At 27.2% G+C, this 26,863-nt stretch overlaps 7 protein-coding genes across 7 annotated transcripts; 3 read left to right on the forward strand and 4 right to left on the reverse strand.

The window, feature by feature from the left end:
• Positions 1-4,029: 4,029 nt before the first annotated feature.
• OCT59_018214 (uncharacterized protein) lies at positions 4,030-5,123 on the forward strand (the record flags this gene model as incomplete). Its single annotated transcript, XM_066148612.1, has 3 exons — positions 4,030-4,106; positions 4,208-4,584; positions 4,657-5,123. The coding sequence occupies 3 exons, from the start codon at positions 4,030-4,032 to the stop codon at positions 5,121-5,123; spliced, it is 921 nt and encodes a 306-aa protein (XP_066004524.1).
• A 579-nt stretch (positions 5,124-5,702) lies between these two features.
• On the forward strand, positions 5,703-7,315 carry OCT59_018215 (uncharacterized protein; the record flags this gene model as incomplete). The annotated part of the gene is made up of 4 exons (XM_066148613.1): positions 5,703-5,969; positions 6,643-6,928; positions 7,027-7,077; positions 7,152-7,315. 4 exons carry the CDS (start codon positions 5,703-5,705, stop codon positions 7,313-7,315), a joined length of 768 nt encoding a protein of 255 aa, XP_066004525.1.
• Positions 7,316-7,526: 211 nt separating this feature from the next.
• Positions 7,527-8,316, forward strand: OCT59_018216 (uncharacterized protein; the record flags this gene model as incomplete). The annotated part of the gene is made up of 2 exons (XM_066148614.1): positions 7,527-7,985; positions 8,053-8,316. 2 exons carry the CDS (start codon positions 7,527-7,529, stop codon positions 8,314-8,316), a joined length of 723 nt encoding a protein of 240 aa, XP_066004526.1.
• Positions 8,317-13,718: 5,402 nt separating this feature from the next.
• On the reverse strand, positions 13,719-15,144 carry OCT59_018217 (uncharacterized protein; the record flags this gene model as incomplete). Its single annotated transcript, XM_066148616.1, has 3 exons — positions 13,719-13,768; positions 13,837-14,683; positions 14,782-15,144. 3 exons carry the CDS (start codon positions 15,142-15,144, stop codon positions 13,719-13,721), a joined length of 1,260 nt encoding a protein of 419 aa, XP_066004527.1.
• Positions 15,145-15,208: 64 nt separating this feature from the next.
• On the reverse strand, positions 15,209-15,674 carry OCT59_018218 (uncharacterized protein; the record flags this gene model as incomplete). The annotated part of the gene is made up of 3 exons (XM_066148617.1): positions 15,209-15,325; positions 15,484-15,537; positions 15,612-15,674. 3 exons carry the CDS (start codon positions 15,672-15,674, stop codon positions 15,209-15,211), a joined length of 234 nt encoding a protein of 77 aa, XP_066004528.1.
• Positions 15,675-18,331: 2,657 nt separating this feature from the next.
• Positions 18,332-18,583, reverse strand: OCT59_018219 (uncharacterized protein; the record flags this gene model as incomplete). The annotated part of the gene is made up of 1 exon (XM_066148618.1): positions 18,332-18,583. One exon carries the CDS (start codon positions 18,581-18,583, stop codon positions 18,332-18,334), a length of 252 nt encoding a protein of 83 aa, XP_066004529.1.
• A 417-nt stretch (positions 18,584-19,000) lies between these two features.
• On the reverse strand, positions 19,001-19,363 carry OCT59_018220 (uncharacterized protein; the record flags this gene model as incomplete). The annotated part of the gene is made up of 1 exon (XM_066148619.1): positions 19,001-19,363. The coding sequence occupies one exon, from the start codon at positions 19,361-19,363 to the stop codon at positions 19,001-19,003; it is 363 nt and encodes a 120-aa protein (XP_066004530.1).
• Positions 19,364-26,863: the final 7,500 nt, after the last annotated feature.

The following is a 26,863-nucleotide window of genomic DNA, read 5'->3' on the forward strand; positions in this document are numbered from 1 at the left end:
CAGCTAAGGGATTCATTTTTTTTTTCTTAAAGATTTAGTAGTTATAAGAATAATAGATTTTATTCAGAATAGGCAGAATTAATTTTTTCTTTTTTGACTGGGAACTCTTGCTATATTAGTGTTTGAGTGTCTTTTTTTTGTTCTATTTGGTTCGTAGCTTGAGTTGCGGCTAAGCCTGCGTTCCTTGTGGAGCGAGGCTAGGCGACCCCTTCAATTCGTTCGAGAGGTTGGGTTAATCTTTAGCTTGGAATAATGGTTTTACTTTGTTTGTACTTGTTCCTATGTATAGTGCAACTCCAGTACTAGCCTTTATTTTAAAAATAAAATAAAAAATAAAAAAAAGCCGTTGAATCAGGATTTAGTAAACATTTCCTTTTTTTTCAGATTGCTAGACAAAAACTATGACCGGACTTTTGGATTATGTAAGTGGAAGGGGAATTATATTTTATTTTTTTGAGAAACGTTACTAACGTTTTCTTTTTCTTTTTTTTTTAGATTATCGGACGAATAATATGAACCAAACTTTGGAATTTAGGTAAAAAAGGAGGTTGGAAAGTGTATTTTTTTATTATATTCTTTAAAAAACGTTACTAAATGCTTCTTCTCTTTTTTTATTTAGGTTACTGGACAAAAATTACGAACCAGACTTTGGAATTTAGGTAAAAAGAAGGTTGGAGGTTTTTTATTAATTCTTTAAGAAACATTATATAATGTTTCTTTCCTTTTTTTTCAGGTTGCCAGATGAAAACTACAAACTGAACTTTAGAATAAAGGGTGGGTGGATAACAATTTTTTAAGAAAAATGTTCTAATGCTTCTATTTTTCTTTTTTTTTTAGGTTGCCAGACGAATAATACGAATCAGACTTTGGAATTTAGGTAAAAAAGGAGGGTCAGAATTTTGATTTTTTTTATTATATTCTTTAAGAAGCGTTACTAAATGCTTCTTTCTTCTCTTTTTTTAGGTTACTGGACGAAACTACGAACCAGACTTTGTAATTTAGGTAAAAAGAGGGTTGAAGAGTAGGTTTTTTTATTAATTCTTTAAGAAATGTTATTAAACGTTTCTTTCATTTTTTTTTCAGATTGCTGAATGAAAACTATGAACCAGACTTTGGAATTATGTAAGTGAAGGAGGGAATAACATATTTTTTTAAGAGAAACGTTCTAACGCTTCTCTTTTTCTTTTTTTTAAATTGCCGGACGAATAATACAATCCAGAAATAAAAAATTTGTAAATCAGAATGTTATTCATCTTTATTAAATGAATGTTTTTTTAAAGCCAATCGGTCACTAATCAGCTATTCATTTGGTAGCCGATTTTCTTTCATTTTACATATTAAAGTAATAAATAAAAATTTTGAATTGCAAACCAATCAGTAACCAATCGGCCACCAATTGCTTATATCAGATTGGTGACCGATTAGTATCAGAACAAACTCAAAAGCTGTTTTACAAGACTATAATGCTAATTTTTTAACTTTAATACGTAAATCAAATATTGTAAACCAATCAGTAACCAACCAGTTACCAATCGGCTATATCAGATTGGTGACTGATTGGTGACTGATTGGCAATTTGTTAATTTTATTTATTATATTTTATTATTATTAATATATCTATTTATTATATTCCATACATTATTATATATTCTTTTTAAAGCTAATTAATTAAAAGTATTAAATAAATATAGCTTCAATAATTAAATACTAAAACCTATCTAATTCTATTAATTTTAAAATTATTATTACAACTCCCATTAGTTGCATCAGATTTTGGTATTAACTTCATATTTAAAGCCCCAAAGCTGGATATCTATAAAAAAAAAATAAAAAAAGCATCATTAATATCTTTGAATAAAAACAAAATCAAAAAAATTTCTTTAAATATATGTACCTTATCTCATGCCAAAATATATAATCTCAAGCAATATTTAAGTTTAAAGTTGATATCTACAGGAGAGAATTAAGAATACTATTAGTATTATTCTTTTAATTAAATTTTATTAAAAAAATTATTATTAAAAGTAATTTCCCATTACCAATTTTCACATGTTTAATATTCAAATAAACAAATCCGTCTACAAAAGAAAAATTGAACTGTTAGAAATAATTCATTAAAAAAATAAAAAATAAAAATTATTTAACTTTACCGAAAGACTCAAAGTCTAAAATATTTTGTTAAAAGAATATTCTCACCAAATTTTACATCTAAAAAGCTGAAGATTGAAGAACAACTCTTTAAAAAAGAAAAAAAAAATTAGTAACCGTTTAAAAGACACAAAAAGGAACATTAGTATTTAGTATTAATCCTCAACTTACCATTCCATACTAAAAACTGAGTCCAAAGAAAAAAATATAATTTTTTTTTAAAAATTATTCAATTTAAAAACTGATAAAAAATCACTTAAGCTAAAATTTCTTTTTAAATAAATTCAAAAAAAAAAAAGATTTATAAAAAGAAAATAAATTTTTTTGATTATCAATTGGTAAATCAGATCGATAAGTCATATGATCTATGCCGAAATTGCAGATTTATTTGTAATATATAACTGTGTTACTGAAATAATAATGTGCAATCACATCAATTTAATAAAAAGAATTTATAAATGTACTGTAATAATAATTCTTTGGTATTTCAGCTCTTTGGTTTTAAGGTACATTTTTTTTCTTGTAAAGTAATTAAATATATTAATCATTTTTAGGTAAAACTTATTAGACATTGGATAAAAGTGGAATAAATTTTTTTAAAAAAAAAATAAAGGCAAAAGTAAGAAATAAAAGATGTTTTTAAAATCCAAAATGAAACTTAAATGACAATAATATTGAAAGTGATCAATTTTCAAAAAAGGACAAAGTACGGATAATTATACATCAACTCTGCTAAACGAGGTGAGAATATAATTTTAATATTTAATTTTCACAAAATGTCCTTTAATTCTTTAGCTAACCTTTCGGCAAATATATCGTTTTTGATTAAGGAGGTGATGCTTTTGATTATAGAAGTTAGTTGTACAAACTGTTGTATCGTTTTTGATTATTGAAAAAATAAATGTATCATTTTTGATTATTGAAAAAAAATTCTGTCATTTTTGATTATTGAAAAAAAATTCTATCGTTTTTGATTATTGAAAAAAAATGTATCATTTTTGATTATTTGATAGTATCACGTTTTATTTATTTAATTTATACTAAACAAGTTAATGTATCATTGTATAACATTTAACGTGTTCACATAATAGGACCCCGGATATCTAATATAAAGGTCATAATGGACTTTTGGCCAAAAACACCCCTTTTTGCTGAAACTCAAAAAATCGTTTTTTGTAAATATCTCAGCATCCAGTAATTCAATTTTAATGAACATTTTTTTATTTTGTAGCCCTCATTTAGCTCTACAATTTAAAAAAAAGTTCATCAAAATTGGACCACTGGATGCCGAGATATTTACAAAAAACGATTTTTGAAAACCCCCCGAAAAATGGACCAATCTGCTGAAAGTGTGACTTATGACCTGTTTTGGAGATATCCGGGGTCCTCACATAATACTTTTCTTTACATGACAAATGGGTTAATTCTTTTTCTTTTCCAAAAATTTTGATTTTTCTTTTGATATTTTTTTTATTATTATATAATAGTTTTTATAATATATTTTGCATTTTATAACCTTGTTTATATTTTTTACGTGATAATTATTTGTAATAATTTTCTTTCTATAAATTTGTGTAATATTACTATATATTATTAGAGGTACGATCCGAGTTCTAAAAGACCATCCGGATTGAATTCAGATGCTCATTAGCACATCCGGATTAAATCTGGATCGAATTTTGGCGGAATTGAAGTTTCAATAATGAGAGTTAGCTCTGCCTAAACTTTTATTACTGGTCAAAGCTAACTATAATGCTGGTCAGAATTAAAAATCGGATCAATCCGTCAAAAATAATCAGATACGGATATCTGATTTCAATTCGGATGAACGGATCAATCTGAATTGACCGGATTACGGATCGTAGCACTATATATTATAATATGGAAACTTACGAAAATCAAATCAAATACAACGATGATGGCTCAGTAAATGTACCATTTGATCGTGCTGCAGAATGGTATATATCAAATGCAAATCTTTTAAAAAATCATCGCTTAAAAAATCAAAGTAGACAAATTACTCCTAAACTTGTTAAAGTTTCCAATCTTAAATCTGCAGGGAACGTGTACAAGAGGCAATAGATTACTTAACATGGAAAACTAAAACTGGAACGGTAAAATCAACAAATCGTATTGATGATATTTTAGTTTTAACCAGTTTAGGAAGAGATTTGGTTTCTCAAATTGAATTAGAATTAGCCAAAAACCAACAATGTTGGTATTGGGTTATGTATTGTTCGGGTGATGGAGGCAACTGTCAAAGATTATGTGGTAGTGTTGGAAAATGTAATGAAAATTGCGAAAATTATAATTTACGAAATAATTTGAAAAATGGAAATGATATGCACCATTGTAGTGTCAGAGTTATTTCTGAATGTCAGTTATCTTGGCTATTATTAGAAAATCCATTGCGAATTACCATTCAAGGAACTCATCGTACATTTCACAATAATAATATTCCTAAAATTTCATGAATAAATTTAACTTATTCTGTCAGAGATTCAATAGCATTAAGCAAAAGAGCAGACCACAGGACAGCCAAAGGGATAAAAGCGAAATTATTAACATCACTTAATGGTGCATCAGAAGATGTAATTAACAATGCATTAGCAAGCCAACGTATAATATGTAATAATGACAAACTCCAGCAATTTGTTGCCAGAGATGATAAGAAATTAAAGGATGATACTGGTCCTTGGACTCAGCTTGATAGTTTAGTAAATAATATATTAAAATCTCAAAGTTTTATATTATATTATCAAATAGCAGACATTAATCAACCAGCTGATTCACCTGACCGATATTATCAACTTACAATTTCTGATGAGTTTTGGTTAAAAAATGCTCGTAATTACAGTAAAATCTGTATCGGAATAGATTGTAAATATGATTTAAATTTGGACCATGCACCGGTATTATCAATTGTCACTGAGAATAGTGCTGGTTGCGGATTGCCTGTTGCATTTGGTAAGTAAAATTTGACATATATTAAATTATTTAGTATATAATTTATTGTAATTTATTAAATTGTAAATAAAATAAGGAAAATCATCATACTATAAAATTGGCCATTGACGCTATTAAAAAAAATATCCCATGTGATAACGAGTTCTGTGAACACAAGGGGTACTATGAAAATCTTTTATCTGAAAATGGATTTCAACAAGTTTGTGAATGTCAAAACAATAATTGGAAGCCATATATCTTAATTGATAAGCATAGACCATCTAAACTTGCTATCCAAAATGCTTCACATAAACCAATTTTATGTTGGTTTTATATTATGAAAACTTTTATGAAAATTTAAATAAATGGCAGATACCTGCAAAATTCAGGTAAGTTATATATTATATTAATTTTTTTTTATTAAAATTGATAACTAAATTAATTATTTTATTGTTTAGATATCCAATAGCATTAGCATTTAAAATTGTAGGTCGTAGTCGAACTGAAGAAACTGCCATTGAAATGGCTAAGAAATATATTGAATTTATTAACACTCTTCCGTTGGAAAAAACTAAGATAAATTAATAGATGATTTGTCTAAAAATTGGATGTGTACAGAGTGGCGATTAAGTTTTATTGATACTAATCGTATTTCCAAAAACATTACAAACAGATTTCCATGGACTACAAACAATTTTACAGAACGGATCAATAGGACAATTGAAGCAGTATATAGTGGTAAACAAACACCATTGACATTTGTTGAACGAATGTATGGAATAAAATTTCAAAGTGAAACTATTGTAAGTCATGAAGATTTAAATAAGTTTGAATCTGGTTTAGTTACTTTATTCAATACTCAAATGATTGAACAGGTAAGAATTTTTTTGTTATCATTTTTAATTAATATTATTAATTGCTGGTCCGCCACTCAACGGTACAAAATGATCGGCAATCTATAATTAATTTCGACAGACTTTTATATATTAAATACTATTGCTCTGGAATGGTGTTTGCACTATCTTAAAAACATGTCACAACAACATAAATACTTCAAAAATTTACTAGAAAAAGGTATTACATTACCTGGGTGTGTTTTCCAAAACCGGTAGGTTCATGGTGTGCCAAAAAAAAAAACTAAAAAAGAAATATAAAAAAATATATTTTTTTTTGTTATTTTGTTAATTTGGTAAAGAAAATAATATATATTTTCAATAGTGTAAAAAAAACCTCGTAAAATTTGCAAAATTCGTGTATAAAAAATCTTACCTTAACTAAAATATAAGGTGGAATGGTGACTTCCTCCAAGGTAAACTTGTTAAATTTTATATCGAACGATAAAAAAATTTTTTTTGTGGCTTATTCACGTTTAATGTTATTGATTGGTGAGTCATCGTTACATTTAAACGTGACCTTGTGGGACAAAATCGACATCAAAATATGCCAATTAACGTAATTCATATAAAATTTGTGCCGGATCTACAAATTAATTTTGTACCGTTGAGTGACGGACCGGCAATTAAATTAATTATTTTAAATTATTTATAGCAAACTAAAGATGATATATGTTGTGATAAACTTCAAAGATTAAATCAAGAAAGATTAGATTTTCTTCTTAATATGGTTAAGATATCATCAGACCAAAATACTTTTCTTGTCAAAAAAAAATCTGATGATTTATTTGTATCTTTTTATGATGATAAGCCTTTATATCTAGATGAGGAAATTGTACGAAAATTAAATGATATGGTCAATTTTCTTATGAAATCTTTATTATCCGAAAATATAATATTAGAACAAGGATTTCATATATGTAATGTTATTACTGGTGAATGTATGTGCTGGGAATACATATGGAATAGTTCATTACGTGATAAATGTAGGCACTGTCAGTAGTTCCCGCGTCTATAAAAAATAATGTAATATATCAAGGTGACATGGAAGATTCTTATCAAGAAATTATTAGATTATATAATATGCAAGGTAAGATGTTTGAAATAATTTTTTTAAAAATTATTATTGTTATTTATTATATTAATCTTACTTTTGCTCACTAGGTAATAAAATATTTTATCCACTTAAACAGTCATCTCAGGAGATTAAAGATCCATTTCGGCCAGCAGAATTAAGTGAAAGAACAAAATCAAATTTAGGCGCACCTCCTAAATTATCTGCTAAACCTCGATCATCCCATAGAATAAATTTATTACCAAACCAATAACAATCTGGTAATACGTTTTCTATACAACAAAGGAAAACAAAAATTCGAAATCTTAAACGAAAACGAGAAGATAATTTATCTTCAATTAGTACTGGTAAAGATATAGATTTAACGTAATAACATTAATATCTGTATTATTAATTTCTTTACCTATATTTATTTAATAGATAGAAGAAGTATATCTTCATTTGCATCATCATTATCGTTTATAATGCCAAGCCCACCCTGCAATGTATTTCAACATCTTCCAGAACTGTCATCTAATGATGATTTAAACTTGGATTTAGAATTGGATTTAGTACCTAATTCTCACAATTTATGCCCCTATTGTGATAATATCCTACCAGATACTTTACCAGAAAAAATAAAAGACCAGTTACAAAATCTACAAAACAAGCCAATCACAGAAGAAGAACGTTGGTCTTTTTGTATAATGCATCATGGTGAATTGAATATTGTTCCACATGGATTATCAAAAGGATATCCTGAATATATCGATTTTAATGTACTTCCATTACACATAATCAAATTTGAAAAAGATCTCATTGAAATTATTAATGGAAATATTTCAAGTTACTATTGGGATATTGCATCTTCAATATATAAAGAAGTCGGATATAATAAAGCCAAGGCGCCAATGATGCTCATGAATCGATTTGAAGTTTTTCAGGTTGGTAATTATCTGTTTGAATATAAATTTTGTTTATATTTTATTAATTAGTTTTACTAATTTACAGCCAGGTTATTATGGGTTTAATGGGTTATATACTATTGTTAATACTTTAATAGATTTGTTTGTTAACTCTAATAATCTTACAAAAGACCAAACGTACCCATTAGACCCTATGGATTTTATTTACGAAGTTCTAGTACCAGAAGTAACATTACGTCTGATTCAGGAGGACCGTAATAATAGTATAACACTTGAAGATGCGAAAGAAATTTTAAATGATAGTATTGAATTTGGAGTTTATATGCATAGCAATGAAATAGATGATTGATTAATACTATTGTCTTTTATATTAGTTGTAATAAAGACAAATTTTGAGAAAATAAAGATTAAATTTATGACATATGAATGTTGGCAATTCTTTGTTTTAAATGGCTTAATAAAAATATACAAGAAGCAGTAAATAGTAAGGAAACAAAAATAATGATTAATAAGATTAATAATTTGAAATTATTTAGTGGGTTATTAAAAATAAAGTCTCCGATGTGCAAACGCAAGATACAGTATGTCGAGTCTATGCATGTGACCATATGATACTATCGAATAATCAAAAATGATACATTTTTTTTCAATAATCAAAAACGATAGAATTTTTTTTTCAATAATCAAAAATGACAGAATTTTTTTTCAATAATCAAAAATGATACATTTATTTTTTCAATAATCAAAAACGATACAACAGTTTGTACAACTAACTTCTATAATCAAAAAGCATCACCTCCTTAATCAAAAATGATATATTTGCAACCTTTCGGACATATATACAGATTAGAAATTCTAGTTCTCAACATCATCTTTATCTGACTCTGAAATTATACCAATTTCACTGACAAATGTATTTTCTGAAGTATAATAGCAAGAATCTAATTATCTAATATAACAGTCATTGATCATATCACATCTAATTACAATTTTCGAATTTATAATTCTGGTCGCCTAAATTGTAATTCTGGCTTAAATTATATAAAAATTGAAAATTTCAAATAAAATGTAACATTGCATTTTTACATTTATGTGGGTAGCCTAAATATAATGCTCATATGATTGCAGCATTTTTAAATATTAGATAAATAATAACAGAAATTTATAATATAAAATACACTTGATGTAATAAAAAAAATTTTTTTAATAAGTATTTATTAAAATATTTTTTTTTTTTTAATATACAAGATGTGTTCACAAAAGGAACAAAAAACCCTTTATGACCTTTATATAAAAAAAGTATTTTGGGAAGAGTTTAGCAATAAAATTTCTATCTGTTTAAGAAAAATGATACAAAGCAACATTATATTATATTTCTTTGGTTTGAATGAAAAAGACTATAAAAATTCATTACTGATAGATAATTTTAGACTTAGTTTAAATATTTAGAATTCTGAGGAACAGGCAAAATACTAATATTTTCCAATACTGAAAATGGGTGGAAAGAACTTCACAATGAAACTCCTAATAGTAATGACACATCAGAATGTGCCAGTTTACCTATCTATAAAAGCAGTGATATATTAGACTTGTATATACCAAATCCAGTAATTGATACAACCCACCAGAACTTGATGATTGTTAATCACCTAATTACACTGGTCAAAATTAATGCTATCGGGTACATATTGGGTACCTGATATGTGTACAATATATGTGATATATATGTATGATATTTAACAATACTACACATATCGGGTATCCGATAAGTGTAGTAGAAATGTAGAAAATCGGTGACATATATTGCAAACATCATATATACATCTTACATATATCGGGTAGTTAAATATTGGTCACATATTATAGACTTATTGGGTACCCAATATATTATGATATATATCATATATATATTATACAGATATCATACAGATATCAGACAGATATCAGACAGATAGATATAGAATCACTGGTCAAAATTGTGGTAAACTTGGGTACATATCAGATACCTGATATGTGTATAATAAATGTGATATATGTGTATGATATTTAACAATACTACACATATCAGGTACCTGATATATGTAGTAGAAATATAGAAAATCGGTGACATATATTATAAACATCATATACATATCGGGTAGTCAATTGTCAGGTACCCGGTATATTATAGTAAAATATCGGATAGATATTATACACTTGTACAATATTTATTTTATGCAATAATATAAATACTAATAAATCCATAATTTAAATTCAATTATAATATTAATTTATTTAATAGTACTAAAAGTTTTATTATTTTTAATTAATAATAAAAAATTACAAAAAAATAAAATTACAAAAAAGTATATAAAAATTATTCTAGCCATATAAACAATTAGAATTATGTATATCTGTTATCTACAAATAATGTGTTCGGTTATTTGCTGCTTATTTTTATCTTTTTAATATTTAAAAGAAATAGAAATAGTAAAGTATATTAGTAATAATAAAGATATTAGTATAAATATTGTTAAACGAATTTGTAAAAGAAAAGGAATGATATTAGAAATGTAATAAAAAAAAAGAAACATAAAAAATGGTTAGTAATAGAAAATGTTAGTATATTTAGTAGTAAAATATATTAGTAAAAACAAACATTAGTAGGTTAAAAAAAAAGAAAAGAAGTATTAAAAATATTAATAATTTAAATAAAAATTAGTAAAAAATATACCTTTATATTTATTTCACCTTTTTTTGAAATTTGCTATTAAATATATTAATTTATTTATTTAATAAAATAAAAAAATAAATATTTAAATTACCTTGATATGCGTTACTCCCATATTCTTCTAAAAATACATGATTAGATTTTCTTTTTCTTGAAATTACTATATATAAACCAAATTAAACTTTGATTAAATTTTTCTAAAAGAATGTTTAGATTACCTTGACATCTTTTGATTTAGATTTTTTTTTCTTGAATTCGCAGATATAGAATTACTATCTTTATGTATAGTATCAAAAAATGTCCGCTCTTGATGTGGAAGATACTTAGGAACCACCTCGTCTCCCGATTAATGAGACCCTAAGTCAGAGGGAGGCTAGCCTATCAGGTACAAGTACCCTACAACTTCATCCCTAAGTAGTCAAAAATCTTGGGTGGTTCCAGACTACAGCGTACTACATGATTAGTCTTTGGACATGTTGGGATTTGATAAGTGAGAGAAAAAATAACTCCAGCGCCATCGTTTTGTAAAGAATAATAAAATAATATTTTTAAGTTAGTTCTTTCTTTAAATTTTTGAAAAAATTTTGTTTCTTAAAATCATAATATTGTAAAAAAATGCTGGTTGCTACAACTGACGGACAACGACAAATTGTCAGCAATATTCCTGACAAAGTAATTGGAAGGCAGAAAATGTCATAAAATATCCAGCCCTATTTCATAACATTTTCCTCCAGGCTAAAGCAAATATTACAAAAGAAATTGTAAATATATTTAACAAGCAATAGATACATGGCCGTTGAAAAATATATTTACACTTCATATTGTAATACCACAGTCTAACAAAGAAAGACAAGAAATTGCAAATATATTTAACAAGCAATAGATACATGGCCATTGAAAAATATATTCACACTTATACCACAAAGAAAGACTCAAACCACAACATATTGTAAAGAAAAATATGAAAAATACGTGTATATCCTATTTTCATACTTTGCTTAATAGCGCTACTATTATTTAAAAGCAGCTTTTCTCTTTTTTGTATGTGGGTAGATTCGTACATTTTTTCTTTTCTTTTATTCTCTTCTTTCGTATGTGAGTGGTAGGTACATTTCGTGAATAGATATGTCTTACTATGTTGAATATATAAACTAAAGTGGTAAAGTATTGTTAATATTGTAAAAGATAATTAAAGTATACTTGAATAAAAGAGAAAAGAAGTGACAAACAAAAATACTGTAAAGAAAAGTATAGTATTTTTAATAAGAAAGAAAAGTGTATCTTTGAAAATAAACAAAAAAAATCACGCATTAGTAAACACAAATTTTATCTATTTTTAGATATCATATGCATATAATCAAAATGATCTTAATTGGTTTATATTATTACATTATGCATAAAGATCAATGTGATTTTATTGGTTAATTTTAACCTTACAATAAAACTAAAAAATATTTAACTGATCATTACACATACACATATTTTTATTTATCAATTTATTTGAAACATGTTAATAATATCTAAATAAAAAATATAGAGTTAATATTTTTGTTATAGCAATAATTGTAATTATATATTTTTGCTATTCATCGATTGTAAAACAAAGCAATTATATTTAAGAGGTATTTTTCTTTAAAAAAAAATGTAATATTTTAAGTCATATTCCTTAATTATATTGCAATTATACCTATATTAGTATATCGGTATATGAATATCAGTATATTAAATATCGCTATGTCAACTAAAGACAATACGAATTTCATGTGTAGTTAATTTTATAAGTTTGTTATCAATCATTTGTCTAATTGTTCGATACTATTCTAAAATGGCGTAAATTAAGATCAAATTAAGTTCCAGTATAATGATATATTTGACCAGTTATATCAGATGAAAGAATTCATATGTGCTGCATGTGATGGGATGTACATGTTGACTAACTAGACTAACTAATTTTAGTTTCAGGTTTAAACTATTAAGAAATGTTTTAGTCAACTATGTTTCACGCTTTTTATCATTTGTATAATTTATTGTAAAATACGTATTCAATCCAGAATTAATCTATAAATTAAATTTTCTATTTAACAATTAAAATAATGCAAAAGTAATAATAAAAAAAGCAATGAAGTGAAATTTCAATTCTTTATCTAAAATATGAATAAATTTAATTATTTGCCAATCAACCCTTCTATAATTCTTTAATATTCTTTAATAAGTACAGCTAAATTAAATGAATCATAATTTTAATAATAAAAATTTAGAATAAAAAAAAAATAAATAAATAAAAATTATTGCCGTTTTCAGAAATGTTGACATTAGAATATCGATCATTTCTATAAATCGAACACACCGAACACATACCGAACACAGCAATTAAAATTAAAAAAAAACAAATTTTCCTTTAAAAAAAGCAAAATTAAAACTTTAGTAATATATTTTTAGGTAGTGTGCAAAAAAAAATGTATAAAAATTATATTATTTGCATATATGTATTCACTTGTATTTGCTTGTATTTGCCAATGTTCGGTGTGTTCGGTGTGTTCGTTTGTGTTCGGTGTGTGTTCGGTACAAATTTTCATATTTTCAATTTTATTCATATCTAAAAAGTGACAAAAATAGTTTTTATATAAAGTTATGCATGAATACTTCAAGTTTGCATAATTTTTTGTATGTGTTCACGGTGTGTTCGGTGTGTTCGGTATAAAATGGTCAAAATTTCAGATTGTCAACATTTCTGAAAACGGCAATAAATTAAAAAAGTTTATAAAATAATAAAATATAATGATTAAGTCGCATGGGAGGAAATAATCGTCCCCAAGAACATAAAATGATTACTCCTATTGCTTTAGACTTAATCAAAAATTCTTTTTAGACTGTTCTTTTATTTTGTGACTAAGTAAATTACTTTATCAAATTTCAATTCAGGAGTCGAAAGTACCTACCATGAATTACTTGAAAAATAATTCAGAAATTTACCCTATCAAACATAAACAGCAAAACAATCTTCAAAGAAAATTTCGTATTTCTAATTTTATTTATGATTTCTATTCCAAAAGATCTTCATGTCTTAAACCTCTTCGTCCTTTTATCAAATCTAAAATAATTTACAAATTAGATATTTATTTATTTAAAAAAAAACAAACAATAAAAATATATATTTACCATCTTTGTATCTTCTTTTATCTGTTGAATTTTCTGATGATTCCTCCTCAATTTGAAATTGTTGTGCTTTTTTAAGTAAAATTCGTTTTGGATTATGACCTTGAGAATTATAAAGATCTTGTATTTTAATGATTGTATCATTATCATTATTTTTATGAAAATCCTCAAATTTTTTAGATAAAAAATTCGCATGCACAAAATAAACTATACTGAATCTTATCCCTCTAATAATCGGAAGGTTGCCATGTAATAGCAAATAAGAAGGAAATGCAACAATTTGTTCTGGTTTTAATTTTACCAGGATTTGAAGTTGAGGAAAACATAATTCGCCTTCCTCAAAATCTCCCAAAGCTACCAAAAAACAAAGTCCATTTGGATCATCATTACTATCCCAATGGTAATTACTGATTACGTTAAAATTAATAGCTATTGTGGGAAAAATTCCAAAAGTTCTCGGTACAAATGGTCCCATTGTTAACTTGCTTAGTTTTGTATAATAATGTTCATAATATTTGTTAACAAATCTGTTTACACTATTTGATATTGGTTGTAGTGCAAAAAGTAGATCGTTAACGCAATTCTGATGATCAATATTATGAGAGCTGGCAGTATCAGAAGTAGTATATGGAAGATCACCATAACTAATGAAAGCTCCAAATCGTTCAGCAAGATTTTTCCAAAAACTTCTACTTCGATGGATTGGATTGTCCAACATATGAAAATAATAACTATTTATGGCTTTGGTTGCTTCAATGACAGCATTAAAATCATCAAGTCCATCCAGATGAACCAAAGTTTTACCACAACCATCAACAATACATTCAGAATTTGTTACATAACGAAAGTTCTTAATATTATTATCTTGTGCTGATACAATCATTTTTTTTTATTTATAGTTGATTTTTTTTTCTCAATTTCTAAAATTTCTTTGGATATTTCCAAAACTTTAGAATTTCGAATTTCAGCAGCATGTGAAAGTCTCTTCCATTGTGATTTAAGATGTTGATGTACATCACTTTTACTAATTGGCTTTTTTAATTCCAACCATTGACCAAATTTAATCCACATATTATTATTATTGTTCATTAATTGATCATTAGTTGATTCAGTAATACTTTTAGCAAGATTATAAAATTCTAAGGGAATTTCAGGAATTTCATTATTATTTTTAGATTGTCTTGATTCCCTTATTAAGCATTCAATTAATAAATCCATTACTGAAATATCTTTCATAATTGAAATTGTTGTTACATTAGAAGATATTTGGCAAAAAGCGCAAAGCGGAACACTTGACCATTCATTTTTCATATATCGAACTATATCTGAGGTACTAAATTATACAATATAGATTATTTTATTTATATTTTATATTTTATGACATATCAAAGATAATATATACCTGCAAAGGATTAAATACTATGTTTGTTTTTACTTCAACAGGCGAGGAGGAACTAACAGATGAGGAACTAACATCATCTTGAGTTTGTTGCTTAATTATAAATTAAAAAAAAAAAAATTGTCTCGTTAAATTACTTATTTATATAAGTATTAGATCTAGTAGTATATAAATGGATTATCATCCTGATTCATTTATATATTAAACTAGATCAGTAAATCATCCAGTTTATAAATGATAATATCATATACCTCTATAAGATCAAAAGCTATTGTTTGAGAAGAAGAATTCGTATCTTGAACTTGCTGTTTAATTATAAAATTCTGATATTAGATTATAGTGGAATTGTTTATATTTTTAGAAGTAAAATGAAAAGTACCATAGATGTCTTTTGTAATCGTTTCTTTGCATTGTATTTGGTACTATGTCTTGAACGTTTCATCTTTTTCTTAAAAAAAGCTAAGTAAGTCTAAAGTAAAGGATAAACCCAAGGAACAAAATCAAGATAACAAACCCAAAGAATAAAATCAAAAGACAAACTAAAGAATAAAATCAAGGTAAAATAAAATAAAGTTAATAAGGAACAGAACAAAGAAGTTAAAATAAATGAAAATAATAAATTTACATGTTTTAAAATCAACTGGAAGACTGAAATATCATAAAAAAAGAAACATTAAAAGAATAAAATGCAAGAAATAGAAGGATTGGAGCGAAAAAAACTTACTGTGTGAACGTTCTTAATAAAAATAAATAAATATCGCCACCGGTCTAATAATGAGGTACTAGTCATACTCAATATGTCACTGATTTGCAATATTGATATCTAGGCTTGGCGCAGATCGGTTACATAAGAACACAGTATGAGATTATTCTAACCATATATCCTAATTTACATATTTATAAGTATACTTCTCATTTTCAAATGCCGTAATATTACGGCACAATGCCGAATTGCAACGTAATTCATTTATACTGACATAATTAGTCACGGGAAAAATGTTCATCAAATGTACATCGGCCACTTGATGTATATCATAAAGAAATGCTGACCTGCAATGTACTACCGATGTCACAATATTTGATGTTCATCGCCAATTCAAAATGTTCATTACCCATACATTACGATGTACATTATTTTAAAGATAATAAACATCATATCAATATTTTACTATTATTTATATATGTTAATATAACGATGCTAAATATTATTGAATAACAAATTATTTTATTAAATTACACTATATTAAACAATCTATATACATTAAATTACACTATAACAATCTATATACTAAAGTCTATTAAATTAACTCAATACTCTGGGACAAAGAAAAGTTTCGAAGTTATTTTTCGAAACTTACCAATCTTCGTGTCCAGGAAATACAACCTATGATAAAAAGATAAAAGTATTAATAAAAAAAAATTAATTTAATTAAAAAGTTTCGAAGTGAAACTTCGAAACTTACCAATCCGTTAAGATTCGTATATACTTACGAATCTTGGTTCCTTCTTTCAGTTCTTTGGAAACCCACCCAAATCTATGAAAAAAGAAAAGGAACGGTTAGTAACCGTTCATAATATTAAAAAAAAGAAAAAAAAAACTAAGATTCGGAATACTTACGAATCTTGGTTCCATTCGTCGGATGTTTACCCGAACCTATAAAAGAAAGAAAGGAACGGTTAGTAAACCGTTCCATAAAATAAAAAAATAAATAAATAAACCAAGATAAGAATTTTGGTTCTAACAAAATCACCTTCCTCCATCCCCCTTTCTACGCGTTCTACAAAAAAAAATAATTAAAGAAACGTTAGTTCGTTTCTCATATTTAAAATAAAAAAATTCCCCTTTTTCCTGTTCTTACTACCTTAAAGTAGTCCATCGTAGTATTCAAGCCGGCGCCCTTCTGGTACGCATCCTACAAAAAAAAAATAATGAAAAGAAACGTTAGTTCGTTTTTTAAGTTTAAAATAACAAAAAAACCCCCTTTTCCCATTTCTCACTACCTTAAAGTCCAGTTTCGTTTCAAGCTGGATTAAGATATATCAGGTTCATCCTCGTCGTCATATGCTTCTGTACCTTACTGGAGTCACCATTACCAAACACTTCACCGATCCCATCATGAGTTATAACGTCTAATTATAAGTACAACCTACAATAAAAAAAAATTAATTTTAAAAAAAATTTTTAAAAAAAAGTTTCGAAGAGAAACTTCGAAACTTACTTGAAAAGCTGATCCAAAAAATCTTAAAGACAATTCCTACAAAATAGACAAAAGAAGAAACGGTTAGTTTCTTCAAAACAAAATAAAAAAAATTTCAAGAAATGTTTCGAAAGTAAACTAAACTTTCGAAACTTACCGATCATATCATCCAGAGTTCAGAAAGTTCAATACCTGCAAAAAAAAAGAAAAAAAATCAAAATAAAATCAAAATAATAAAAAATCAAAAATAAATAAATTTAAAATTTCAAAACTTACCAATTCATTGCCGACCTACAAAAGAAGGCCCCAACGTCGAGAAATCCAACCGAAGTCCAAGAAGTTAATATCCGAAGTCCAAAGCCGAAGGACCGATATCTACAAAAAATAAGAGAAAAATTTTAAAAAAAACTTTTTTTAAAAAAAAACACATGCACGTCACCCTACTTACATACCTGTCAGTTCGTCTAATTCCAAGAAATTGCCTAATAAAATGATGAACCGGACTTTCTTTTAATTTTTTATTTTTTTTTTTCTAAGTGTATTAAAAAACATTTATAACGAAATGTTAACACTTTTTTTTTTTAAAAAAAATATACTTTATGAAGTCAGGTTCAAGTAAAGATATTTTTTTTTATTAGACTTTTTTTATCGAATTGAAAAAAAAAGATCGATCGGCAAACTGATTACGTGATACAATTTTTTTTTTTCTTTCTTTTTTTAAAAATCACATCTATTATAGCACAATTTTTTTTTAAAAACGTTATTACGATGTAAGAATATATTACGATGTAGAGGGAGGTGCAACACCTAAATAATTATATTCTCCAACATTTTCTGGTACATAATCTTTATCAATATGTGGTGTTATAGGATTTGTGATTAATGTAAACTTGTGCGTTTTCTAGTGATATTCATTCTCAAAAGATCCTTCGACAAAACATTCTTCACATAGAACAACTTCAAGACTTTCATCACATTCATTAAAAAGATATCGTGTTCCAATTATTGGATCCATATGACATCCATCACAACAAAAACCATAATGCACTGGTCCCGTAATAAAATTACACATCTGTCGTATATCATTGTCCTGTGGGCGATCCACTGACATCATTACATTCTTGATACTACTTTCATCATCAACATCGGGCATATAAACTGTTGGTAGTGGTCAAGCTTCCAAATACGATAATCCAGATATCCTCAAATGTCGAGGTTTTTTTCGGAAGGTAATATCGATTTTGGTCCCAGTTTTTTTATTCTTTGGTTGTGAATTTTTGTTGTTGCTGCCGCAAACCTGCTAGCCACCTGCTTTGGTGTTCTTGTTCCTAAAGCTTCAGAAATTTTCTAAATCGCAAGTAATTCTACCAGTTGACGTTGTTCTTCATCCGTCCAAGGTATATTATAATTTCCCGTTTTTGGCGAACCTTCTGATAATTTGAGATCACTAGATTTCTTTTTATTATTTCTTCAATTTGATGATGTTAAAGTAGGTGAATAACTCTGCTTGCAATAGTAATAGGAGTATTAAACATTGATCTATTTGAAACTGCACTCGCCGATTCATTTCTTATCTCCCCTCTTTTTTAACTGGTGTGCTATATAATGACTGTTTTCCTTTTTTATTTGACCCAATGCTCTGTGGAAGTGTGTTATCATCAAAAACTAGGTTAGTTTTCCTTTTAGTACAAGTTAACAAAACCGTATTTGGGGGAACTTTAACTTGAGCTTTTTTATGAACAAATTCAGCGGGATCAGGTGATTTTTCATCATCACTTGTTGATGACTTGGAAACTTCTCGCCCTGGACGTGGCGGTGGCTTATACTGTGAAGGTCGGGTATGATATTTCCAATCGACTTGTGGAACACCAAATATATACTGGCGTTCGGAAATTTTTTCATGGGTCCCATCGCGCAATTTTTCAATAAACATTTCCAGATCTGATAGAGCACGTTATTTTATATCTTTTATTTTTTGATATCTTCTTTTGTTTGTTCAAGTTGAAATTTAAGTACATTTACGGCTCTTAAAACCATTTCATAATCTTCATTCCCATTTAATAAAGTTTCTTCTGTAGAAATTTCTATTCAGTACAACGTTACTGTATGTGTAATGGCTTTAGTATGGAAGGAGGTAATGGTATTACCAAACTAAATAAAGATTTATTTTATAGATTTTGTATATTCTCTTAAAAAAACGATTAAAATAATAAATAAAGAATTTTTTTTTTTTTAATAAATCTATTTTTTTTGGTTTTTTTTTTAAACCGAAATTTAAAAAAAAAATTTTTTTATTCTGGTATAGAAAACAGCTACTGATTTCTTCCTATTTGGTATTGGTTTTGTACTTTGTAAAAATGTATTACAGTGTACGAATAAAGTTAATTACTATGGAGTAGTGTCTAAATGATCATTGAAACACTTACCCAGTATATTCTTTTTTGGTTAGATTTTACTAGACAAATTAACTTCGAAAAATTTATATTCTTCTATTTATTATAGATTTAGATTATATATAAAATTATGATTTTTTTTGATTTATAAATTTATTCTTAATCCTCGATTCGATTATAGATTATAGAGTAGAGCTTATTCTCTTTTTTATCAAATTTGCACCTTATCAGTTATAAATAATTTTTATCCAAAAAAAAATAATAATAGATATTGATAAACATTACATCATGAAAAACAATTACCTCATTTTTACTCTTAAAATGTATTAATAAAAGGTATACATTTAGTTTAGTATATACTAAAATTTTTTATTTTTTTTAGATTTTGTTACAGAATACTTAGTTATAGGATTTAATCTTTTTTTTGGATTAGGCTCTAAGTATTTTTATATAATTATGTAATTTTTACTAATAAATAATTAATAAAAATGCGTTACTATTTAAAAATAAAAAAAAAAAAGAAATTTGTAGCCGTAATTATTATGGCATATTACGTCAGGTATAATGCCTTTTTCCTATTCTGTAATCTGTGAGATGTTTTACAAATACCTTTTATGAATTTTATTAAAGGATTCTATATTATTTTTATTTTTATATGTTCCCATAAAGTTCTCGAGTTAAGATCTTCAAAACACTTGCAACGTATATTCTTTTTTAGTTGGATCTGCCTGGCCAAAATAGGAAAAAATATGGTAATCGATTCAGATTCAGATTCAGATTCCTATTCCTTTTCGATTTCTATTTGGATTGAATCTTAAATTATATCGCCCCACCCTTCCTCATGGGAATATGGGTCTTATAAATAAAAAAAAAATTTTTTTTTTTTAAAAATTCATTTTTATTTGTTTGTTATACAAGTAAAAAAAAATTTGGATTATCGTTTTCGATTATTTAAACCGGTAATAAATTGCAAAAAGAAAAAAAATTTTCTTTCTTGCAATCAACTCCTTGTAAATTATAAGGGCCTGAACCATTTTAAGAAAGAATTAAATTCCCATTTTTCATACTTTTTTTTCATTAAAAAAAATAAATGTCTTTGTAAATTATTAGAAAAAATATTTTTTTTTTGTTTATAAAGATGTAAGATTTAACATGTATTTTTTTTAAGATGATGATTTGGTAATTTCATATTTCTCTATAAGGAAATATGAGATATAGGGATTTTGTAAAAAAACTAATGAAAAATGTGTGAGATTTCTTTTTCACTGTCATCTCCTTGTGATTATAGCGAAGCCACTTTTTTTTCATGAGAAAAAATTTGTATTGCTTCGCATTCCTCCTTTTTTTTCTTTCAAAATAAACAAATCGTAATATTTAGAATTTGGAAGCTTTAAAAAATAAAGCTATAAAACTCACAACATTAGATTATTCATTTTTTATTACATTCCACTAAAACTAAAAACAAAAACTCAATTATCTGTTACATCCATGAGTCTACCGAACATTTAACGCAAAAATACATCATAAAGGAAGTTATAGTTGTAATAAGATTAAATGATGCTGACCTGACGGGGTGGTATACTTTAAAGTAACTCAAATTGAAGATTTTGAAGAAGGATATGTGGTGTTCTTAAGAACGAAATTCGTCACCAATGAAAAAGATATGATGAATAGTATATCAAATCGGGATAGAAGATGAATTAAAAAAGGGATTACAACTAAGAAGTCAGGACGAGCTGATAAATGAAAATGGGATTTCAAACCACGGGTGGACTAATTTGAACAACCGCGTATCTGGAACGTTGAAAGACGAATAATATTTTGATGCGACGAATAGTTGGTAATGGTGAGAAAATAGAATTGGCAGGTATTGTAGGTAAAGAGAAAGATAATGTGTAGTTTGTATCAATGTATATAGGAAACGTATTGCGAAAACTCAAGCCACTAGATATCGATAATTCTCAGCACTAATAAAGTCATTGTTTAAAAAAATATAGATACTTCTTTATTCGACCACCTATATTGATATATCAGTATATTGAATATCAGTATATTAAATATCGGTAATATCGGTATATCAATCATTTGTCTAATTGTTTGATACTATTCTAATACGGCGTAAATTAAGATCGAATTAAGATCGAATTAAGTTCCATTTACGGTGTAGATTAATATCAAATTAAAAGATCTAATTATCTAATTATGTATAACTCAACATATATACTTATCCACTATAAGAAAAGTAATATCAGTAATTTCAGTATAATGATATATTTGACATACCTGTTATAGTGCTGCATGTGAGGGATGTACATGTTGACTAATAAGACTAACTATTTTTAGTTTCAAGTTTAACTATTAAGGAATTTTTCAGTCAATTATGTTTGTAAAAAACATTCAATCCGGAATTAATATTTATAAATTAAATTTTCTATTTAATGGCATTATTGATATATAATTTTGTTTACCAACTCGAATATTTCTAATTTTTGTGGCTCTACACAATATTCTATGAACCGCTATTAGTGAATCACAACCTTCCTCATAGTATTCACCCTTCCATAATTCAGTGTTTGATAATTCTGGTTCTATAAACCTATGTTTAAACCAAATATCAGAGGAAGGTGCATTCTTATACCATTTGACATGCCAAAAGATGAGTTCTTGACCCTTCAGGTAACCTAAGTGTATGTTCAAAGTAATATTGAACCTCTCCTGGATATATGTCAATTGTTTCATCACTAAATGCTTTCCATTTCGCAAGAATAGTTGAATTTGTTTCATGACGACCTGCAATTACAGATCCAAATATTTCTGAGCCAATTTGTAATCTTGCATGCTGGTTAATTTGTAAGTCCATAAATCCTAATATTTCATCATGATCTTTCTCATACAACATTTCATACCATTCACATAGAAACATTCGCAATTCTGAAGGAATAACAACTCTTAAATATGATGGTTTAAGCAGTTGACCTGGTATTGCTTCAGTACCATATATTTTAGATGTGCTATGTCTCATGGATAGGAAATATTGTAACTCTTCTCTTTCTGCTGTAAGTGCCAAACTACCTATATAGGACCATAATCACGACAGCAATCAGGAATGTGAAGCGAAAGATGTATATTACTTGTTATGAATTCTGGTCCATATGTGTTTTCTATAAGGTAAGCCATATCTTTTAATCTCTCTTGTGCTTCTTTTAAATCATCTTCAGTAATAATTCTTGTTACCAAAAGATTACATGCTCGAACAAAATATCCTAAAATCTTTCTGTCATTATCATCTAACATATCCCACAAGATAGCTGTAGAATAAATCATAATAAAGGTTTTCCATTGATCAGCAGTTAAGTTTGAAAATCCATCACTTCCAATCGCAATTTTTGGAGGAATACGACCAATATCAGAAGGTAATTTAACATGATCCATTCTATTTTGTGCCACTCGAAGTTGTTCCATACTTAATTTTCCCTGGCTCACAAAAATAGATTTAATTATCCATTTTGCTACACCAAGAAAAAGGCAATGCATTGGATCTACTACAGCAAAACGTATGGGATCCATATATGGAAGACGAAGCAATTCAGACCAGCGTATACCATATTCTTTAAAATAATTTTCCCTAGAATTTTTTGAGTTGCATTGCAACCATTCATATGCATGTTTTCTATGTGATTCTGCGTTACTCAACTCATAGGTATGAACTCCTCCATAGTGATTTTTTCTATACTCTTCACTATAAACACTACGTTTCTCACACCTATGGCATTTCATTAATGCAGATCCATGTCCAAACAACTTTCGTGTGGCTGGTATATCTGATGATCCAACAATTAATGCAACTTTAATGTCTAGACCATCAGGATAATGGTAAGTTTTTGGAACTCTCCAGCCCCTCCAGAGCTCTAAAAGCTCGTCTACAATAGGGGCTAAATAATGATTAATACGATCTAATCAAAACCCAAATATATAATATTTTCAGGTTTATTCCTTTCTGATCTTGGTAAGTTACAAATAGATGCATATATAGCACCTGTACTGTGTTGTGTATATGTAAATGGCTGAAACCAGTCAAGGTTAACAAGAAGACCTAAATTGGTTGTGGCAGTTTCTGATGTAAAAAATGGACTACCATCAAAAGAAAAGGTTTTCCACACATTACCATCATAAATATCTGAATAGATATTAACTCTTTCTCTTTGAACTCCTGATAATTTTAGCATATCTTCAAAACCAGGTCGTTGGTATAACATACTTAATTGTTGACGAATACTTGGTTTAGGGTAAATCATACGAGGTTCAGCAATTATTCCACTTTCTCTTTTTTTAAGAATAGAAAGTGGATTATTGCATTTATTACGACGACTGGGTACTGGATTATTTGGAAATTCTTCATGTAGGCGATTTGCAATAGCAGTTTTTCCTTCTTCTTTGTATTCGACAATATTTTTAACATTATATAATTTATGACAATTGTTACATACAGTTAACTGCATTTTTGGTTGAAAGATATTTAATATTTTTTTTGCAAGATATAAGGATGCTGGAAAATTTTTAAATTGTGATTTATTTAAACGAGTAAGTACAATATGTAAGAATTTTATTAATGCTTCAAGTGCCACATCAGGTAATCGAAATCTTTGTTGAAATTTAAATAACCATATTATAATCTCAGTATTAATAGAATCACTTAAGCTTTCCATTACAAATACTTCATCATTATCAAATTCAGGAGATGCAAAAAATTCTTCTATATCATCCTTCTCCTCCTCATCATTTCCATCATTATCATCATCTTCTTCTTCATTATAATCACCTTCATCTTCACCATCATTATTCTCAGCACCATTATTTTCATCACCATTATCCTTATCACCGTCATTCTCATCACCGTCATTATCACTATCATCCTCATCATCATCATTTTCTTCTTCTTCTTCATTGTAATATATATATTCATCATTATCCTTATTTTCATCAGGTGCTGGAATATGAAAATAAGAAGGATTTGGCAAGTATGGTGATGATGAAAATAATGTATGTATGTTTTCATTATTATTTGATTGGGATGAATCAGTTTCTTCATTGAAAAGATCAAAGACATTATTTTGTTGGAAAGAATTAGGATTAGGACTTAATGCCCTTTTTCGCTTTTTTGTAGGGTTTGCATCTTGAATAATGATGGATTTTCTTTGTTTTCTTGCTATAATAGTATCTGCCTGATTTTTTCTAGCATTCTCTAAGTTCCATAAATTTTTCTCCTTTGTGTGATCTTCTTGAGTGCGAAAATCAACCTTTGTGCCATTACAACGAATACAAAGACATGGATACAGGTACCTTTTTTTGGATTTTATCAAATCGACCATCTTTGGTTTTTTAGATTTTATTGAATTATCCATTTTAGATTTTATTAAATAGGATACAGAGGCAGATGATTTAACTTTACTTTTTTTTGATTTTATTAAATCAGACACAGAGGTTTCAATTTTAGTTTTTTTGGGTTTTACTAAATCAGACACAGAGGTAGAGGTAGAGGTTTTACTTTTTTTATTATTCATTTTATTAAAATATATTTATTAAAATGTAAGTGTCAAGAAAGTTAAAGTTACAATTACTTAAATGAAGCTTATTTTTCAAAATCAGGGTTCGCGTTCAACACCTTTTGAAATCCAGTTACACATTCAATTCTTTCAGGGTCACGTTTTCTTTCAAAATCAGATTCGCGTTTAATTCTTTTTTAGATTAAAATTAGTTCGCGTTTAATTCTTTTTTTAGATTAGAATCAGTTCGCGTTTAATTCTTATTCACGCATCCTATCATAACATTTGCGTATTCATGTTTTTCATGTCTTTATGATTCTGAAATCAATATAAATTTACACAAACCCTTTTCTCCTCTTCTCAATCAAAATTTTATATTTCTACTAAAATATATAAGTAATAATGGATAGTGATCGGGAATCTAATTCTTCTTCTTCTTCCACTTCCTCTTCCTCTTCTACTTCTTCTTCCTCTTCCTCTTCCTCTTTATCTTCGTCTTCATCATCATATAAAATGATTAAAGCAAGTATTATTTATTATAATTTATTTATTATTTCTGGTTTTTTTTATTTTATTTATGTTTGCCTATTATTCTATAGCAAGAAGTGTTTATATGGGTCGACTCAGAACTAAAAGATATCTATAAAATAGACGAGAAACTAACTTGGGTCGAACAAAAGGAGAATATAGTTACGAAGCTACTGCCACCTCTATATAAGATTGTAAATAAAAAATACAGCATTACGAATAGAAAATTATTAAAAATGTTGTATAGACGGTGGCGTTCTAGACATTGTACAAGTAATATCAAAAATCAAGGAGATGAAAGAGTTAAACAAAACAAGAGAAGATCAAGTAAAAATTCAAGAATGCAAGAGGTAAGTAAATATTTAATTAATATGAAATAGAAATTTAGTTAACTTTAATGCATTTTATAATTACATTATTAGAAGAAAAAAAGAAGGGCGCACGCAACAAATTACTTAATAGAGAATAAAAATAAATATATTCTCAGATATCCAGAAGAGGATCTAGTAAAGATTCTTAAGGATTCAGGTTACCACTCAGAAGAGTGGGAAGAAACTGATCCTGAGGAAGAATGGCCTATTACGCAATCTGCAGTAGTTGAAGATGATGAAATTATTGAGGAAGCTATAAAACAAAAGTCATCATCAATATACATTCATAATAAATGGTGGCGTTCTCCTGCAGTATGTATAATTTTTATTTTATTTGTTTTATTTATTAAAAATATTTATAATAATTTATTTATTTAAGCTTTTGAGATTATTACATGACTGAATTGATCCAACAGTTGAATTATTAAAAAAGAAACTATTAACTTTAAAACGTAAAAGAGCTCAATCAAGTCAATCAAGATACAATACATCTAACGTGTTACCCATAGGTGTACCAAGTTAGTGTTTTAATCAGGATGCACTTGAACAATTTAACTATTCAAATGTCAATATTCCAGTATATGACTATAATACTGAT

The sequence above is a fragment of the Rhizophagus irregularis genome, chromosome 27 (genome assembly GCF_026210795.1).
Source record: "Rhizophagus irregularis chromosome 27, complete sequence".
In the NCBI taxonomy this organism is placed as follows: Eukaryota; Fungi; Glomeromycota; class Glomeromycetes; order Glomerales; family Glomeraceae; genus Rhizophagus; species Rhizophagus irregularis.